At 40.4% G+C, this 21,157-nt stretch overlaps 1 protein-coding gene across 1 annotated transcript in view; it reads left to right on the plus strand.

The window, feature by feature from the left end:
• The window catches only part of BZW2 (basic leucine zipper and W2 domains 2), a 56,864-nt gene extending 40,582 nt beyond the window's left edge, over positions 1-16,282 (plus strand). Inside the window, exons 7-12 of the mRNA XM_058830542.1 lie at positions 984-1,093; positions 2,856-3,026; positions 3,404-3,550; positions 7,595-7,733; positions 14,066-14,188; positions 15,826-16,282. Coding sequence (XP_058686525.1) covers positions 984-1,093; positions 2,856-3,026; positions 3,404-3,550; positions 7,595-7,733; positions 14,066-14,188; positions 15,826-15,854 — 719 coding nt within the window. The 3' untranslated portion in view covers positions 15,855-16,282. The remainder of the gene's footprint in view (positions 1-983; positions 1,094-2,855; positions 3,027-3,403; positions 3,551-7,594; positions 7,734-14,065; positions 14,189-15,825) is intronic.
• Positions 16,283-21,157: the final 4,875 nt, after the last annotated feature.

The raw sequence follows: 21,157 nt of genomic DNA on the forward strand, positions 1-21,157 counted from the left end.
TAAAAATAATGAATATCAATCTATAAAGTGGCTAAGAGTGATGAAGCTCCTTCTCACCAGTAGGTCCCAGGTAGCTCTCAGAGCTTCTGGACCATCTGGAGGTGAGACAGAAAACTACAGTGGCCAGCTGTAGCCTAGGATTGTACTTTTTATTATGCATTACCATTATCACTGCCTTCAGTAGCCCTGATGTTGGTATGAGTATAGTGTGGAGAATCATAACTGACCTACAGGTGACCTTCCTCAAGGATGAGCTCCATCTCTGAGATTTTTCAACTTCCTTCAGCTCCCTGCACTTGCAGTGGAGAATCTGGAGCAGTCATGGTAGTGGTGCAGCTCTAGGAAATAGGAGGTGTGGGCTCAGTGGTTTAGCTCCCCTGGGAAATCCACAGCTAGTGGAGGTAGAGTTAATTTGATTTAATACACAAAATACTAAGTTGTGCCTTGAGGAAGGAGTTTTTTCACTTAAAAATAGTGTTTGTGCCTGGTACAGCTGGTTACTAAATGCCTCCTAGGAGGACATAGTACAATCAATCACCTTGAAGTTGTGAAGGTATTTAACCCTATTCCAGGATTTGCTAAAAAACATTTGAAGATAGTTTTTTAATTCTTGTTCCTGATTATCCTTTATTGTTTCATGCCTTTGTTTCCTATCCTTTTAATGCATATTTTTTTCCTTTTTCATTGTACTCAGTCTGTGAATTGGGAATGTAGGAAAAATAATTGCAAAGAAAATCTTTGAACAGCTGAATGGAGATGGGCAATACTAAATGAAAATATTTTCAAACAATAGTATAATTCAGAAAACTAATTTTGCATTAAAGAAAAAAATAGGCATTTCAGCTCTATGTGTTTGTTTCTGTTGTCATAAATGTATTTTCATTCCATAGTCTTGTAACTTTTTTGTAACCTTGAACTTCTTATAGTCAACTTTAATTTATGTTGAAAATTGCTGAAACATGTTTTGTGCTTTTCTCTAATAGGGATTGCAGCCTCTTTTGCTGTAAAGCTTTTTAAAGCATGGATGGCAGAAAAAGATGCCAATTCTGTTACCTCTGCTTTAAGAAAAGCCAACCTCGATAAGAGATTGCTAGTAAGTACAATATATTTTCAATAATCTTTATCTCTCCCAGGGAAAAAGAAGGAAATGAAATGCAGATGGTAGTTTGCTGTAAGCATGTTAACTCCCCCTCAGACTCTGTTAGCGTTTCTAAAATGTTTTGAAACACAGCAATATTGTTATGGCTGTAGCATTGATACAGGTTCAGGAATATTAAGTATCACATGTTTTTACATTCTGTCTCTATTTTTCCTGTAGTCAGATGCCTTCTGAGAGACTGTTTTTTCTCTAACCACTGCTAACAAAACATACCAGCAAATGGGCATGAGAAGATCTATTTCTTTAAATATGTTTTCTTTTTGTTAATGGTATATAAAGTATAAGGAGTTATGATTTGAATGTGTTTAAATAGTACAGTAAATTAATAGTAAGCTAATTTTTTTTCAGCAGTAGCCATCTAGGTAGCATAAATGGTCCTGCAGTGGTGACAGCAGACCTAGTAGGTACAGTGCAGGAGGCTTTCAGCCTTAAGGCTCAAAACCTGTATTCTGAGTTTGTAGCAATTTATTCAGAGAATATATGAATATGTAGCAATTCCATGTGCCTTTTTCTCCCAGTGTCTTTCTGAAGATCATTTGGGGCTTTTCAATCCTCAGAAAGATTGCTGTTGCTATAATGCAGTCAAATATACATCCTGGGTAGCACTGCCTGGAGACTCAGCAGTATTTCCTGTTTCTACCTCAATAATAGATCATTAAGCAAGCATCTTCCAAAAGTAAGGAGCGTCCCATGCCCCTCCATCACTTGAATTTGTACTTGATTTTAAGTGTCCAAGTCATAAATAATTTGCCATTAAGCTGGCAAATAGGCTATTTATACTGTTCATTGGAGGGGGAGGGCAGGGAAGAAAACTGCATCTTATTTCTATTTCAAGCTTGACTGACTTAAACTTTCAGCTGTTGGCTCTCATTACTCTGCTCTATTAAACAATTGTAAAGTATCAGATGATGTTGCCTAGCATAGGTGCCTTCATGAAAGTTTCTTCTGAATTTCATTAGTCAGTAAGTAGATGGAGGGTCTCTAGCTTCTTTGTTAAAAAGAATGCTATACATCCCACAGATCATTATTAAAACTCCAAGAATGGATGGGAGCAAATGCCGTCAAATGCTTTCCAAGATGGAGCATTTGCTATATTGATTTTTTAGAATAATTTTAACTTTTCTAAGTAGCTGGACTTTCATAAATTGACAGTGTCTTTTAATTAGAAATGCCTACAGGAGTTAATGTTAGCAGTACATAGTGGATTTTGTGATTTTTGTTAAATTATGCATTAGTGGTAGGCCAGGGTGCCTGGGCCACTTATCTATTCTTGAATGTATTTTTCTTAAGAGATAAGTGTGGATGTGCTGGGAGGGTGTGATAAATGTGCTTTGCCTATAATAGCTTTGCCACCTATTCCTTTGTGCTTTCCTTACAAGACTCTTAAAATCTGGAAAAAGTATGGTTCCTCTTAGGACTGTTTTGAGCAACATGTTTGGCTCATGGCTTTTCATAAGTACATGCACTTCACATGGAGTGGGTGTTAGCTTATTTGCGTAACTGGACATCATTTTTTCCCTCCACTACAGTGAAACACTGCAATTTGAATGAAGTGTTGACTTTTCCAGTGTGGATACATGCAGTGTTTTAAGTGAGGTAACAGGTTATTCTCACTGTTCATTCTTAAAAAATGTTCTTTCCATTCTGTCAAGAGTCATGGTTGGTTATTTAACAGAGAGCATTCCTGTCTTTTCAGGAACTATTTCCAGCCAACCGGCAGAATGTGGACCATTTTGCCAAGTATTTTACTGAAGCAGGTCTAAAAGAACTCTCAGATTTCCTTAGAGTTCAGCAGTCACTGGGGACTCGTAAAGAACTTCAAAAAGAACTACAAGAACGTCTCTCTCAGGAATGCCCAATTAAGGAGGTAAAAGTGGTTTTTTACAGCTTTCTGTTTATATAATCATAATCAAAGAGTAAAATAAACAGAACAGATTTCCTCTGCTTTTATTTAAACTATTTTACTTTATTCATCAGTTCATTCTGCGCTTAAGACTAAAGCAAGCAAATATCCTGTCAATTTCCAAGTGTAGTTGTCTGTGGGATGGGGAGGTTTTCCTTCATTTGTCCTTGAGGATGTATTTCCTTTAACTGCATTAACTGTTAGGTTGGAGGGGAGGGACAAAATCTTGTTCTAATTTTGTCTTTATACTCCTGCACCATGGTGTTGTAAGTGACTACAAGTATTTGGAACGTCAGCATCATTTCTGGTTCACTGGAAATGTCCCTTATTTCCTTCTCCAGGTAGTACTTTATGTAAAAGAGGAAATGAAAAGAAATGAGCTGCCAGAGCCAGCAGTGATTGGTCTCCTTTGGACCTGTGTCATGAATGCTGTGGAATGGAACAAGAAAGAAGAGCTGGTTGCAGAGCAGGCCCTCAAACATCTAAAGGTGAGTGCATGCGTGAAGAGGAGAAGAAAGCTATGAATTCACAGAACACATTCTTTGGCTGTTGAGTTTTTACCTGTTTAAATCCAGGAGATTTAGATTTTTGAAGGCTGACGTTGAGCATACCAAGCGTTGTGTATTGTCTGACTTAAGTCAAATGGATGCAAAACGGAGGTAGTTCAGATCATTGAGTGCCTCGAGTCCCACAGTGCCAGGGCAAGCCAAGAAATGGCTACAGCCAAGGTCGTTACAGCCTGAGCACCTCTTCCTTGTGCTTTCCCAGGGTGCCAGGTCCCTGAGAGGCTCCTTGCACTGCGGCAGGGCTAAGCATCTGCTGGGACTCAACCTGCTCAGAGCTGGCTAGTAAACCTGACTAGTAAGCCTGTAGGAACTGCCTTTGCAATGTCTTTGCCAGAAGCAAAGATATTTTGGAAGCATGGTGAGGCGGCTGTGCTGGCTGTGCAGAGGGCTGGATAGATCCAGGCAGGAATGCCGAGTCCAGAATCATGAATCGGTTGTTGCCGATGGCTGGCTATTGTAGCTGGATACTCAGGGATTTGTCAAGTGACAAGCCAGGAGCTGGCTTGTATGTGTGTGCATAGAGTGTGGTTACTCTCATCCAGTTACTGCCCTTGAGGATGAGGGAACTGAATACGTAGAAAGACAGGCATCAATCACTGCCATCACTGGTGTTCTTCATCTAAGTCTGAAGTCAGTGTGCAGTGCAAGACAGTGAGTCTGAGAGCAGAGGCTTTTCAGCAGACTTAGCCCTTTTAAGCAGGTAATCTATGACCTGATAAGAGAATACTCCCTCACAGCCAGGGGTTCAAAGGTTTGCTTTTGAACAGAAGCAATCTGGGCTTTATTCTTTATGGTAAAGTAGATCTTTCTTCATATTGGATGTCACTCCATATTTGGGTGTTCCCATGTTGGTTTAGCTCCTACTGCTGTTGTCCTTTTGTCTTAATTTGGTTTCCCAATCAGTAATCTTAGAAATGCAGTCACTTGGGATATTGTGTAGTCTTTGATGGTAAGACTGAATGCCTTCAAGTTCTCTCAAGTGGCTCAAATAGCAGGCAAAAGACAAGATAGTTTCCAGAAGAAGGAGAGACATTGTTTTTCTTGCTCTTTTGATGTAAAATTTTATTATCTCTCTTTGAGTTGTAACAAAGTATCCATTGAGATTTATTGTCTAGTACTGAAGGGCAAATTAACAAACACTTTCTGGAATATTTGAACTCTGGGAAAAGAGAAACACAGCTGGCTTTGTAAAAATCCTGTTGACTGGATGTTTATTCCTATGCATCTCACTGACCTGGTCCATCGGCTGTGTGTATCCCCAATGAATTAGGTAAGGCATCTTGCCTATATAAGACAGGCATCTTTCTAGGTACATCCACTTTCTAAAAACAGAAGAAAATTTATATGGGGTATTTACTATTTGCACTCAGGGGTAAGATTTTAATAGAAGCAATAGCAATAGAAATTTGGACTTTGATAGCTGCTCTTTTACAGTTCAGTCTTTAAAAATGAGACAGCATTTTTCATCCACAGATCTTGGATTCTTCTCGTAGGGCTCTCAGCTATCTCAGTGTATGAGCCAACTCCAGAAAATGGATTAACACTGTTAGGAAGATACAGAGCTCAGTCCTGTGCTCTCCTGTGTGTCAATGTCCCAGGAAACAGTCAGGGAGTGCTTTGACCTGGTGCTGTGATTGGGCTGTGTATAAATACGTACTTGGTGTGTGACATGTTAGATGGTGGGATATATTCTTATATGGCTCTAGCTTACAGGTAACTTTCACAAAGAATGTTGCCAGAGCTTTGATATCTGGGTACCAGTCTCTAATTTACCAGATTATTTCTGTAATTTGTACACAAGGCACCCCTGAAAAGATGTGTCAGAACACAGAGCATTGACCTAGTTTACAGATCTTAAAAAGCCTTGCTGGATGGGTGGCTACCTGGTGGCAAGGTTGAGGCAGGCAGCCATGAACCAGCATACTTGGGCAGTACAGTAAAAGTCATGTGTGCCATCCATATGGCAGGACCAGGAGGAGCTGACCTCAGGAAGAGACAGGGCAAGCTGTTCAACCATGGATCTCACAGAATAAGCTCTTCATTGTCCCAGTAACCTCACTATGACACTGGGGCTTAGTGCCTAGGCCTCCTCCAGTGCAAAGAAGAGATGTTCTCCATGGGTGAGGAGAATCCTCCAGACAATACACGGGAGGCAAGGCTCTGGTGAACTTCACAACAGTGTGGGTGCTGACCCCCTGCTCCATAATATGATGCAAATGGAAAATAATGCCACTTGCTCAGCCAGCAATGAGAGGAACGTTTCTTAGTCAGTGAGACATTTGTGAAACTCATAACTGTGAACCTGTACCAGTTGAGAAGTGAGGGAGGAATGTGAAGGGGATAAAGTCAGATGTGACAAAATGAGGACAGTTTACTTCCAAACTGAAAACATAGGATTTTTATTAGAAGTTATTAATGTTTATAGACAGCAGCACTTCACAATATGTGGATGGGGGCGAGTTCTGCGGAGGGTTTATTTTATTAAATAAACCAACTGCTCTATGTATTTGCCCTGCCTCCCTGCAATTTGCCTAGATACCAGCTCGATGCTACAAGGGCTAAAACGGGAAAAGAGCTACTCAGCCTGCACGCGTTTTTCAGTGCTGTTATCAAAGCACTGATGTTGCTTCTAAAGATGTGGCTATACCTGCCAGGAGCGGAAAAACTTGGCCTCTGGTGTTAGATATATATCTAGCCATTTTAAGGGAGTTTCTTCCAAAAGTACTAAATACCATAAGCCTACTGAGCTGCTCGTTGCTATTGTGATTTTGTGCTCTCTTAAATAGCTGATAATTATTGCAAACCTTTCAATTTCAATTGATTTTTGTGTGTTTTAGTAATTATTTCCATGGACCATATTGGGTAAAACCCTCATGATTTAGCCCCTTGCAGAGAGGTGCTGAAGTGTACTTTTAAACATGCACATCAGTGCTATGGGTGATGGGTAGTTTGTCACCTGACAAAGACGAGCAGCAGCCCTGGTCACTCAGACCAGAACTCTGTGTTATCAGGCCATTACAAATCCAGCTGCAGAATACCAAACTAGGGTTACTGAAAACCTGGAAAAAGGCTGAGCCTGATTAGTGCAAGAGCAGAAGAAATAGTAATATGTAATGTATATTTGGCTATAGTCTCTGAGGATCAAATGTAATTTAACTTAATCTCTGAAAAATGCTCTTAATATTACCTTAAATTTAAGTCCAGTCTTAGCTGGACTCATCACAGGCTAAGATGACAGGAAATTGGAGACATATGGATATAGACACTGGCTTTTAATGAAAGATATGGTCCTTCAGTGTAATTTTTAGTTTTAGGATCTGAAATAAGAGGAGGAAATTGCATAACAAATACATTCTTGCTTTATTTTTTATTATATTAGTAAACTCCAGGAAAAGACAACTACTGTCTTGTTCAAGTAACATTAGCAGTTAATACTGTGCTTGGAAAATATTGCTGTTTACCGAAGAGTATAATGAATTTCTTGATTGTGGTAATGAAAAAAAAATAAGGACAGTTGATCACAGTTAACTTGGAATAATTTACTTTATTTCAGTTTTCCTGGGACTTATAAAACCCCTTTGAAACTAGAGACTTTTTTTCATGTATTGCATCCTAGGATGTCTTACGTTATGAACATCTGTAAAGCATCACTCCTGAATGAACAGAATGCTGCATTGTGAAATGTATGACAGAAGTAATGCCAGATTGTGGGCTTTATAAATTGATTTTACAGAATTCAGTAACTAAATGGTACTGAATTTTAGCTTACAGCATGCAGGACATGCTACAAAAATCATTGGTATTTGTGTATATGCATTGTATGTGTTTTAGAAAATGCAGTGTGCAAGTAAATCTAAGGTTTCAGTGAAACATTTTCAGGGATGAAATTCATGATGCTTATTCTAAAAAAGTTCATTTTTAAGTGTACTGACATGCATTTTGTTTTTTACCCTCTCTTCCTTTCAGCAATATGCCCCTCTGCTTGCTGTGTTCAGCACTCAAGGCCAGTCAGAGTTGATCCTACTCCAGAAGGTACAGGAGTACTGTTATGACAACATCCACTTCATGAAAGCCTTTCAGAAGATAGTGGTACTCTTTTATAAAGGTAAAAGTGTGTAATCCACTGTTGTATTCTGCACTTGAATTCTCACTGTCAACCACTCTCCTATGATGTTTCATATAGTGCATATGAGAAGACTGTGTTGGTGTTGAACTCTGGAATACTCTGTGCTTTGTGCTTAGTTCAAAGGAGTGTGTGGCAGCAGGAAAAGCCAAAACAAGCTCTTCTCTCCCTCTCTTGCTTTCATCCCACATTCAAGAAGATGAGTAGGATTAAGCACTGTCCAGTCACTTCAAGTACAGTTTAGTCCTTGTATAAAACCAGTTCTAGGAAGACATTTCTATAAATTTCTGACAGATTTCAGAAGTAGAGCAGAGCTTGGCTTTAAGAAACCTTGAAAATGCAAACCCTCCTAGCAGGAAGATTTTTCAGGGGTTTGGAGTTTTTTTTTTTTACTCTCTCCCTACCAGAAGGAGCTTTTCTTATTCTTTGTTTCCTGCCAGTTTTTTGCAGGTGCTATAGTTTTGATGGATTTCATTTTTATTGTGAAATTGACTTTTTCACAAGTTTATTCTGATCAGGTTGTCATAGAGACTAATGGTCTTGCACCGCGTGTGATGGGTGGGTGCCAAACAGTTTGTTCTGACGTTCTTGCTATAAATAGCTGGAGGAGAAAAATCAGCAGGAGTAGAAACCTAATGTTGATCTTTGTTCACCCTGTTGAATCCAGGTACATGTTCAAGGCAAATGAGTTCCAACTGTTAAAATAATTTCATGGTTTCAAAAGGTAAAAGGAAGTGAGTCATGTGGATTTATTTCTGTCCTTCTTTCAATACAGCGTGGCCTCAACGATAAATGAAAAAGCAGTGCACCTTGTCCTTCTGCCCTCAAATTCTACAATTTGTAAAATGCTATTAATGACTGTAGAACAACTTGAAGCTGCAAGCTGCAGCAATCACTTGATTCAGTTTTCTTTGGAAAAGAACATTTGCTTCGGACATGGTGAATGAGAGGCATAATTGCAGTGTGCTCAAAGCATAACTGATGCTCAAACCAGAAATAGTCTTGTGTAGGATTGCCTTCAGAATTTTTGTAGATTCATTACTGTGTTAGCCTGCAAGAGCAACCCTGACATTCCAAAGCATTTCAAAATTAAAAAGAAAATAAATCACTAAATTGTATATTAAACTTAAGGTGCTTGAAGAACCTAGTTTCCATCTACTCAGCTAGCCCCAGGTGCTCCTGTTCTGACTCTGGAGATTACTTGGGCAGGCTTGTTCAGAGGGCTGGGAAGACTTCAGCCTCAGCACTACAGGTGCCACGATACTGTTTAGGATTCCCATGATGTCTAGAGGAGTGTTTGGAGTTACTGTATGATCTGTCCAACATATGCAATATGTGCTGTGCCTGTATTCCTGCTTGGAATATCCGGGGTGGGTGTGCTGCAGCACCTGCCTCTGCCATCTGATGCAGTCATGCGGCAGCACAGCTGCCAGCCCCTCCTGACCCTGTTTAGGCTGAAGTTGGATCTGCCCTGTTTGACAGACTTGCTGCCTGCTGGCAGCTGCTTGCCTGACCTTATAGCCACTGCCATAGGGCCCTTCTGGGTGCTCGATGCAGGGAGCATCAGCTCCATCTGGTTTTGGCAGCTTTGGAGTTAAACAGTGTCCATTAGGTGAGGACATGTTACTTTGTCAACCATGGAAGATTCTGGGAGCACCAGGCCTTCAATTCCTGTTTCTTCTACATGACTCTAATTGAGCTTTAATGGCTCATGGTGTGGCTTGTGGAGTGCTGTGCTGCCTGCCTCTTCTTTGTTTCAGTGCTGGTAGATTTCACCCTCTCCTTCTCCCCAGTTCATATCCATCCACTAAAAACAAGCCATCAAGTCTTTTTAGAGATGTACTCTTTATTTAGATAACTTCCCAGTGACAGCGTATCTTCTGCTTCCTAATAGCTGAGGAAAAAAGCCCCCTAAAGCTGTTACTGGCTGTGTCAGTGGTGAGGGAACAGCAGACACCCTTGTTCTCCTTTCTGTTCTCAAGTGTAACATGCACAAGATATGGAGAGGTTTCAGGGTCCCTAATGAACTTCATCTAGTGACAAATAAAGGTGTCTGAATATCTGAATGGGCATATAGAAATGCAGCTTTGTGCCAGCATGAATGTGGACAGTTTGTTGCTTGTTACTCATTATGAGGGAGTGCTTCTTGGGCATAAAAATAGTCAGCAATGATGATAGGCACCTAATGCCAGTCGTGCTTTGACTAATTTAGTTCTATGACTGCTCTCATCATCATGTCCAACATCTTGCATCTCAATGCTTTCCGTATTTCCATCATAAAATAGCCCTTTGGTTACTTTCCTGTGAACTACCTGGAAATACCTAAATACATTGACAGCTGGGGCTCGTCAGCACCTAGAACATCTTAAAAGTCTGTGGTGTTGTTTTTTTTATTATTCTGTCTCTAAACAGGAAGGAGCATCCACTTTTTCTCCAGTGTAAACCCAAGCCCTCTTTTCCCTTAAGTAGCAACAGCTTCTTACCAGCTTGTAGGTATCATTTGCAAAAGCAGTTCTGTAGTTGGTTAAAGCTTGTTGACATTATTATTTATTATTACTACTCTACCCTTGTGTTCCTGACACAGTATAGAGAAAAATAAGCTGTCCAGTCCTCTGGAACTGTTCCAGTTCTGCTGATCCCCAGCTATGATGTTGCTTCTCTAGTTTTCACTTAAAGCCAGAACAATTGTTAAACTGACAGCTGCATTTTGGCCAAGATCTAAAAGCCAGTTGCAGAATAAGAGTTGTTGAATTCTGAGTGGCACTCAGTAAGCTTGCTGGTTTCCTTGCATTGTAAGATGTATGTTGTTTGTTAGTTCCTTTTGTGTTGCAGTGTGTCCCTTAACTGTTGGTAAAATCAGTACTGTTGTTATTGGAATACATGCTACATATCATATTCATTTTAATACTTTTAATTCGTATGTATCCTTGAAATTTCAAATGTGAAATCTTGACATTGTTGAAATTAATGATCATTTCTTTCATGAGGATCAGAATTTCACCCTTTTAAAGGCAAACACAAAGCCTCTGTACTTTTTCATTAGAATTCAAGACAACATTTACAAAATACAAGAAATGGCTGATTGCAAGTACACATGAAGTAGGGCTCTGGTTTGAGACATAATTGGGACTCAGAGATATTCTTTTGCAGTACAGAGATACAACAACCAAATGATGCAGACTGACAGAGATTCTCAAACTCTGCAGGGAACACTTAGAAGAATGGAATCTTCAAGTTCCACTTCATACAGGGGTTTTGTTTTTTGATGGATCACAATTATCTTTAAATATCTTCATTATTCAAGTACTTTTTGCAGTACTTGATGCAAAATTTTCCTGGGAAAAACCCAAAACAAACCAGAAAGGCCTTAACTGTACTGTGGGTGACATTCCTTGCATTGAAAGAACCCTTGTCTGAAGGCTCTGTTCTCCCAGCTGAGTTAGCTGCAATAGAGTTGAATTTTGCAGAATGATTGACTGTGTTGGCAGCTGCCAGGGTGTGCTTTTCCCTTTACTGCCTGTGGCTATGTGGTTTGAGTTAAAAGCAGAAATTCATTTGAACGGGGTGATTGAGTGCGAAGCCGAGACCTGAACTTCAAGTAACTTTCCAGTTACCCCTGAAGAAAAGAGACTGGGCTGTTCAGTCTCAGCTCTGCAGCTTCTCCCTTTCATGAGGGACGTCCCTGGAGGCTCTGGCCGTGGGTGGTTTGAGTGGCAGTTGGCTGCACCTGCAGGAAAAGCAGCTCTCTGGGGCTGACATCACCTGGGACTGCAGTGAAAACGATGTGCACACGCCCACAAACCGCAGTGCTCAGCTTCAGCCATTAAAATATATCTATAATCAACTTTAATGAGGAATAACCATATATATACAAAATGAGTCATTCCCTTCATCCTACTTCCATTTTCCCTTCCCACTGCTTCAAAGCAGCTTAGAGGTATGATTAACTACACCCTGTCCTTCATGACTGTTGAATTGAGCATCTTTGTGCTGGCAGGAGAATGGTATCCCTTATGAGCACTGGAGGCATGAATGTATTACACATAATATTTCCTAGAAATTGAAGGAGCTTTGCAGTTGTCCTTTTTGTAGTTCAGGGCATTTTGTTCTTCTCTGTTAGGGTAGGAGGATTATTGCCATGGAGTTAAATACTGACAAATTTTTCATCTTCCAGACTTGAGAATGTTTTAATCTTTGAGGCATACAGTAAGATTACATGTGGCTTTTATCAGATTGGGGTTTTGGGAAGGGAAGGAGAAATTGCACTTTCCCCTTTGGCAACAAAATCATTGAGCTTATGGGCTTCAAATGAAAAAAACAGATTTAAGTCCTGTAGCTTTTGAACTATGTGCCTACCTGGAGGTGCTTCCTTGTACAGACAGTATCATAATGTGACCTGCCATGCAGCAACAGGCTTTAGCACTTCTATACAGCAGCTTCATACTTCTGAAGGTCCACAGTGCCTCAGAGCTTGAGCTGGGGACAGGGTTGCTCTACTTTGGTTTTTTTGGTTGTTGTTTATTTTTCTGAAATCTCCCCTGATTTTCTTTGCCTGTCTTTATGTGTAATACCCTGAGTAATTTTGCAGATGTAGTTGTGTGAACTTTAGGACTCTGAGGTAAATGTAAACCTTTCACATGCACTTTTACATTAAACCACAGGTTGATGAGTCCATGTGAAATATTTTCAGGTTTGCTAAATTAAAATCCAGATTCATTAAATACTAATATCTTTGAGCTGCTGCTAAGGACTACCAGCAAGTATTTAATGCAACATGTTTGAAACCTCTTTCTTGTCTCTGGTGTTTCTGTAACATTGGAGAAAAAGTTCATTGTGGCAGGTTGTGATTTCAGGAAGACAGTGGATTTTTGTGCCTCTTGTACGTTCACTAAGCACAATTTATATATATGGAAAAAAGCCTACAGCCATCTCAGTCCCATTTTCCCTTCATTTTCCCAGCATTACTGTCAGCTGCAGTAAACTGTAGAAGAGGTTTTATTTTAGAAAAGTGCCTGAGAGATAAGGTAATTTCTAATCACACACACTCACTAAATTCCTAATTTTCAGGGAGATTTCATGTTCAGTTACTGTTGAATCTCTTGGAATAGTTTTGATTAAGTTCAAACGCATCCCTGGTTGCTTCCATCTGTTTATTATTCAACAGCATATGTGAAACGTGTCTCCTCTGTCTCGTTTGATCAGATGCTTAGGGGTTTTAGTGTCATTTATTTCAGTTTGTCTTCTTCCCTGCCACATCTGCTCTAACTTTAGGTTGAAGCAGAAGGTGATGGTCAGGGTCGGTGCCTTGGCAAACAAATACCTAGTGTGTGGGACAGCACCAAGAAGCTCAGGGAAGCAGTGAAGTACATAAATGTGTTGATTTTGAGCAGGGAGGGAGTTTGTTCAAAGGCAAAAAGAATGGAAATTTTAATGAGGTGTAGAAAGCTGTCTTTAGTCTTTTTATAGAACAAATACAGTTTTATTTTTTTGTTGTTGATGTTGTTTGTTCTTGCCTCTTGTATTACATAACTGCCAAAATGCCATTGTGGATCCCAGATTTTGCCTCCATAGCCATCAATTACTGAGATACTTGGCTTGGCTGGATCACAGGAGCTTTGTCCTGGGGCTAGAGGTCTGTTGCTAGACCTAGATTTGCATATGTTGGTAACAATAAGTGTCCTTGCTATTTATTAGTATTTCTTTATTCTGAATTGTACTCAGCCTCACATGTCCTCACTGACAGCTATTTTGTTCCTGATGCTTGACATAAAAATCTCCATCCAAGCCAATCCCTTAAAATGGGTGGTCTGAATAGCGACCTTAAAACTTAGTAGCTAAAAACAATATAAGACCTTTAGGGGAAAATGATTGCAGAAATCCCTACTGGCTGTCTCTTAAATGTTCAGTCAGGAGGTATCTGTCCCTTCAGACTTTTAGCGCAGCAAGAAAAAGCATGGTAATTCTTGCTGTGGTAACTTCCAAGATGTGCAGGCTGATTATTATATTTCTTTTACCCAGCAATCTTATGTGGTATATTTAAAACCGATGAATAAAGAACTCTTCTTGACGGAAGCACAGTATTTGATACTTTATTTTAAGCCTAATATATTACACATTTTATTGCATCTGGAACCCATTATATGCATCAAATATTCTGCATTTGTAGTCTAATAGAGATAATGCAAAGCTTGTTCCACTACAATCATATTAGCTTTATGCTGCCTTTAAAAAAATCTTTCTCCTCTCATGTTTGAAATCTGCTAATCTCTAAAAAAATACTTTTTTTTTTTAACAAACACTGATCTGTATTTCAGCTGATGTTCTGAGTGAAGAAGCTATCCTCAAGTGGTATAAAGAAGCACATGTTGCTAAAGGCAAAAGTGTTTTTCTCGACCAGATGAAGAAATTTGTGGAGTGGCTGCAAAATGCTGAAGAAGGTATGGATTCACTTGAAGAACTATGGTAGTCTCTTTGCAAAACCAATTTTTTTTTTCCACATTTTAGTTGTACTAGGATATGAAGTATTCAGGATTTGAAATACAAAACATCAGGCATGACCATCTCAATTGTTTCCAGGCATGCCTAAGCCTAACAACACTTGCTGCTTTTTTAATGATTATGGTGTTCCTGTGAAGTCCTTTATTCATTGGGTACCACTTGTCTATAGATAAACTCTTTTAGCTTCTGCCGGGAGGAACTCTGCAGTGATGACAGCATCGAGTACCTTGGTGCTAAGACCTGCAGCCAAACAGTTTTCTGTCTCAGTGCCTTTCTTGCTCTTATCATGTTTAATGGCACAGCATGAGCTTGCCTGCACCCTGTCTCTTGAAACTGGCTTTAGCTGAATGGTCAGGTTAACATTATGTGGTTTGTATTTGCTGCTTTAAAATGGTTATTCAGAAGGGGAACTAGTTTCTTTAGTCCCTAACTTGGTTTTCCATCATGTTCTTGATAGGAAAATACTTATATTGAATAAGTAAGGTATCTTTTTTTGCATGAAAAAAGAATTCCCCTCAGTTGGGAAGATAAATCCACGTGTAGTAGATAGGGATAGAATTATTAGGGTTCATTTGCATCCATTTAATATAGTTAATTTTATAAACTTGGAGGGAATGAGGGAATATGTACTAGTGACAAGGAACAGATGAAACTTAGCAGCAATTCACGTGTTCAGGTAGCAGTATAAAAATGGCAGCTGCTTTCACACTTGAGATTTTGCATGGGCAAGCTTGGTCTAATTAAGCTCTTTTTTATTCCCTGTTTTAATTTTCTGCTTGTATGCCTCGACTGCTTTTTATTTTTATGCTTTCCTGCATGTCCCCTCTGCCAGATGTCCTTAATTACAAAGTCCATTACAAACGGAGACAAAATGTTTCTGTAAGAACACGAAGACTGTGTTTGCTCTCAGAAATCTGATCTATGGTGTAATATTTGTTGGCAGTGAGCCCTTTCCTGTCAGGTGAACACAGAGATACAATATGATGCAAAGTAGCTTTAGGTTACAAAACCAGTATGTGTATTCCTGCTTCTAGGTTACTTCTACTTCTTCTGCTTCTATTACTAAGTGAATTTTATCTTATGATATAAAAATCATTAAAATTTTGGTTTGTACATGTTTCATACCTCCTGTAGGGTAACACCACTTAGCCTTTCTAGATAGGCTGGATGGTGATGCTGATTGATATTTGCAAAGCAAATAGTTTTAAGGGTGCTTCCTGGATGAGAGCAGTTCATAGAGATTAGATGAGTGAGCAAATAATGGTGATCCTTTGTTAAACTCAGCTCAGGTACACATTGTATTGCTCTGTAGATGAGGACCAGAATCATTCATAGCAACATGGTGAAAATTTTAGTGACAGATCTATAAATGAAGAACTTCACTATGGAGCAGCTCCTGAAGCTGTGTTTCTTTCTTATTTCCTCTGTTTGATCTGCCAAACTTTCCTAGGAAGTACTAGGTGTGGTGAAAATTTTCATTTTCAGTTTGGAAGGTTATCTTGTTTTTTTTATAGAATTACTCACATCAGTGTCCTTGTGCAACCTATATGAAGTGTTTTACTCTCTTCTCTTCCAGAGTCGGAGTCTGAAGGGGAGGAGAACTGAGGTGGTTCCACAAAGCACAGTCTCAATCTAGGTTAATGCCAAATGCGCTTGGGAATGCCGTACTGTTCAAGCAAAGAGGCTTTACTTCAGTGTCATACAGAAAACTATAGACTAGACTTTCCTTTTGTTTAGAAGAATAAAGGTTTTTAATGGAGCCCTGAGGCATTAGATGCTTTACTTGGGACTCTACCTCTGGCTCAGTGTACACTAACTTAGGCAAAGACATTCAGCAAGGAGCCATATAGAAAAGGTGAAATTAAATACTTATGGACTCCTTTTTATTAACGGTCTTTTTCAGGTACTATGGTATATGAACACTCCAATTTCTGTTTATAGAACTGTTTGGTCTGTGTTTGTAGCTCAATATTGGCTTGTGTATGTGATTTGACACCACCACATTTTTTTGAATAAATGGCTTTTATATCTTAGTTTTGTGGTATTAGTGTATATGTAAAGTTCTGGCTTGCCAAAGTTTTTATGATTCTTCAAGTGAAAATTACACAAAAATGCTAACAGACCATTTTCATACTTCTTCCCCAAAAAATCAGCAGCTGTAGGTGTAGGGATCACTGTCAAATATTTATTCCCATCCTTACATATATAACTTTGGACAGATTAACCATGTTCTGTAGCAAATGTTGATTCCTTCTGCTCCTTAATTCAAAGAAAATGTACAGGAACAAATCTATGGAGTCCTAATTTTGCAGGTACAGTTTATGCAAATGATACATATAATAATACGCTGTGCTCAGTTCAAACTGCACTCAGTCATTGGTAATTACTGAATTTTGAAAGAGAAATTGTCTCATTTTAGAAAAATTAGCTTTAAAGCGTGCATGACTAAAAGTCATTACATGTGAAATCTGAAATTTATTTACATCAGGTTTAGAAAAGTCAGGTTTGTATTCTTACAGGGGAAAAGCATGACAGGGCATAATCAATTAATGAAGTGGTGTATTTTGTCATTAGAAAACAGAAAGCCAACAGTACAGATTTTTCTGAGGGAAAGTCATATAAACAGTTCATATAAACCACAGATCATATGAGTGTAAGTGTTGTATCTCAGTGTGTATCTAGTTTTACTGTAAACAGCAGTTGGCAAGTGGAAATCAAGTGTTGAGTGCCAGCTTTCCATCTAGTGTAGCATTTATTTTCCTAATAGGTATTGATCTTTGGAAGGGGAAATATGTCCTGGTGATGTTTCCAGTAAGTTTGAGAAGACCAGAGCCAGTCAAATTAAAAAGCAGAAGTGATGCATTAGCTTTCCATTTTTTATATTTTCCATACTTTCCATTTTAGTCCTTGTTATTACAGAAAATAAATTTGCTGGGCATGAAAACACATGCACAAAACTCTGCAACTATGACGTGGTAGTATTGAGTCATTGATACACAGCCACTATTGCTAAAAACATCTTAAATCCAAAATCACTCTTTCCTGAGTTACTAATGAATATTTTACTTAATGTATGTAAACCCACTTTTCTGTATAACCTTAAACGTTGGCTGATTTTGAAGGTGCCAATCTCGAGTAATATGCAGAGATCACAATCCCATTTCCCTGCAGTGAGACTGCCAGGGGGAGCCAGGCACGGCTGGCTGCAGGCTGGCTGGGCCATCTGCTGGAGACAGAAATCATCGCCTGCAAGAGGCACCGCGAGGCCAAAGGCAGCAAATCTGGGGTGCCTGCCCCCAGCACACTGCAGGTACAAGCAAAGCTGAGTGGATCCACTGCACCCAAGTTCAGGTGCCTCCAAGCCAGGCACCTGAGTGGCACCCAATGATCGTTTCAGGTCCCTGCCAAGTTGGGATATTCTGTGATTGCTGACACAGTTGTCCTAGCTCCATTTATAGACATTGTGTTGGAGAGAAATGGGTGTTTTTAGCACAGGGCTGCTGGCCAAGTTGAGACTTGTGATTTGGAGCAGGGTGAAGAGTTGCACTCTGGGCTGACAGGAGTTGTTCACTTTTCAGTCACGCAGTGCCCAAAGCCCTACATCTTCTGTGTTCATATCATGCCTAATGTGTAGCTCCTGGGAGCCCCTCTCAACTTGTCCTCCAAGGAAAATTATTAGGCACTAAGTTTCTGAATCTAGTTTTCAGGAGTTTTTCCCACTTCATGTCTGCGATCAGTTCAGATGGGAACTTAACATGTCTATTTTTTCATTCAGCATTTCACATATATGCTGGTAACTGAACTAGGTAGGGATACAAATACAAATAGATCTGGTTTGCATCAGACTGAATGTCAGTACAAAAGTGTGTAATGATAAGGTTTTTCAGGAAACCTGTAGATTAGAAGCTGGACAGAGCTTTTGATGTGACTCCCTTCAGGCAAAGTGCCCTTCCATTGAAGCCTTCAGAGAATCTACATTTCAGTTAAAAATGTTCCCAACCCAAGGCATTTCCTCAACACAGCTCTTGAATTAGTGTTTCTTTGCTAGAGAAATCAAAGCTACATTCAGCACCAAATACATGTTTTAAATATGAAATCAGTTGTCTTGTAAAAATAAAAAGATACTTCACAGAAAATGTGCTTCATATAATATATTGCATTCAATTTTGAAACTGCAATCTTAATGTCAGAACTGTGCATCTTTTACATTACAATAAATTGCAATAGGGTGCACTTTAAAATGGGGGTTGCTGAATTTGAAGGTGATTCTTCTATTCTGGCCTCTCCCTTCTAAAATCGTGCTGAGGTTTTAACAAAGAAAGCCAATTATATTGTTTTAAAACATTCCTCTGGTGTAAAAGTGCTCTCCAGGGGAGAGACCGCATCACCCTTGGGATGCAACAGTGAGATTTTACAGTGAGGTTGGTTAAAGTGCTGGTTATGAATCTGAAAGGGGCTGATGCAGTTCCTATTTCTTGCTGCTCCAACTACCTAATTGCATTGCAGGCTTGTCTAACTATGTCAAGCCCTGTGCAAAGGGGGCTTCCAGCCCACTGCAGTCAGTAATCCCACAGATCACAAACCATCATCGAGCTGACGCTCCCTGCATTGTTTTCAACAGCAGTCCTGCTTCACCCTTACTGTGCTTTGGCTGATATTTACCCCCAAGAAGATGATGACCTGCTGTGCCAGCATCCCCCCTTTTTTGCTTGGCCACCACATCTCAAACCCAGCAGCCAGACCCGTGCCAAAAGAAGTGGTGGAAAACTCCCAACCTCATCCCTATGGCAGCTGCAGGCTGGCTGAGCAAGGAAGGCATTTAACACCCAGACAAACCAGCATCTGCCAGGTGAGAACCCCTATGAGATCCCAGGGTCCACTCCATGACCCCACTTGGGAGAGGGAGGGATATGTAGGTGGTCTTGTGTGTGTGCACAATTAAGATTTTTCCACAAAAGTGGCTCTTCAAGCAATATAGAGCCGTTTTCTCAAATCTTTAAAAGCCTTCTCCCTCCCCAGTCCATTTAGTGACAAAGTAGTGTTAAACAATGCCTCATAAACGGGTGGGTGTGGGAGTTGTGTTTTCCTTCAATGCTGCCATAATCCAGAGTTTAAGGGCAGAGCTCTGATCAGAAGAAATGCCCGTGCACTGAGTGAGCAGCACTGAGGCACTGATGGACTGGGATGTGTTGGAGGCCCTTCCTCCCCTCTCCAGCTAACACTCAGGCTGAGGGTGCCTGGTGCAGTTCTTCATGGGGTTCTCACTCCCAGCACAGCTCCCAAGGGGTGGTGCCTAGGTCAGGGCACTGACAAGCAGCTTTGGTATTTCATTAGCAGCAAGAAACAAGCTGCTTCTATTTGAGCAGCAGAGCTTTATTTCAGGGCAGCTTGTGCACTTCAGTAGTCAGAGGCCAGCACTTGAAGGCAAGCAGGGGGCAAGAAAAGGTGGCCCAGTCCCTTATGTTTGCTAATGTAAGGGTGTAGGGTTGCTGAACTCTGATTTCTGCTTGAACCCCTTCCTCAAAATGTGAGCTACCAGAACCAGTGGGTTCAGCCTAAGCTTGCAGATGGGGACGCATAGTGAATCAGTTGTGCCAGGTTTATCTAAAGAGCATTTGTAGAATAAAATCTGTTGCTCCCAAGCATGCCCTTAACTGAGGCACTGGTAAACTGCCTGGTAATTCTAACAGGTCCCTTCTGGAATCTCAAAGGCTTTTAAGCTCCTGTCATGTTCATGGACAAGAATAACTACCTTTAAAATCACATTTGCACTTAAAAATGGTGATTATCTAAAATAAGTCCTGTGGGCTGAGACAAACCCATCCTTTCTCAAAAGGAGCCACAAAAAACTTTACATGGGTTAATTGCAGCAACCATTCAGCTCTCACTGAGCTGTGCTGGTTATTAAGAACCAAAATTAGGACAAATTACATAAGTGTATATTCTCCAAAAAAAGCCACATCTTTTGATTTTGAAGGGAAAAAAAAAGCAAGGGTTGACTTCTTCCACTTATCCACCAAGCTTTTGCTTTTGTTTTTGCTATGATATTTTAAGCAAAAGTTAATTCTTGCTTCTTACCAGCCACATGGGCCTTTATAGGTTCATGTAAATGAAAACAAATCCCAGGAGGGGAAGTTATGCCAACACCTGCAGAAGACACGATTCAGGCAGGTGAGCACTCCCAGAAAGTGCATGTAACCTATATTTGGTCCATGTCACAGAGCCACTGCACTGGTGTCCTGGATAACTAAAATAGCTCACTTGCTATTTTTTCCTGGCCGGAATCTGATTAACACCACGGTGACAGCCTCAGGTTCCTCCCAGGGAGGCCTGGTAGCTCACGTCACGCCACACACTAGCAGGGGGTTCAGGTGCTCCTTTCCAGTTTACCAGCATTTTTCCCTGTTGAGAAAAGTCCTGAGTTTACAGAACTTCAGGAACTTCAGTAGGAGCAGTGCGGGTTGGAGTCTCACCTCTCCACTGCTCCCTGGGGCCCCAGAGGCCATGCTGGGAGAGCAGTGTCCTTAGTACTCATCTGAGGAGATCAGGATTAGGAGAGTGAAGTGTACGTGCTTGTTTTCCTGCTGCCTCTCCCACATGGATGCGAGAGAGAAATGCACTTGTAGGTGTCAGTGGTCAGCATCAGCACCCCACACATGGCTCTGTTTTGCAGACATACAGGACGTGTCCCCTACCCATAGGAGAGGCATTGCTGGGCTGTATATGCCAAGATCCATCATCTCCAAGTCAGCACAAGGGAAGAGGCCAGTGCTGGAGCTGCTAATATGACACAGCTGCAGACTGACAGGTAACACTTTGGTACTTGGATCTGTCCCTCCCATGGCTGCCAGAAACTCAATTGCCTCGGCCCAAGTGTCTCATGTAAGAGTTCAATGTTATCAACTGCT

Source organism: Poecile atricapillus, chromosome 2 (genome assembly GCF_030490865.1).
Source record: "Poecile atricapillus isolate bPoeAtr1 chromosome 2, bPoeAtr1.hap1, whole genome shotgun sequence".
Classification (NCBI taxonomy): domain Eukaryota; kingdom Metazoa; phylum Chordata; class Aves; order Passeriformes; family Paridae; genus Poecile; species Poecile atricapillus.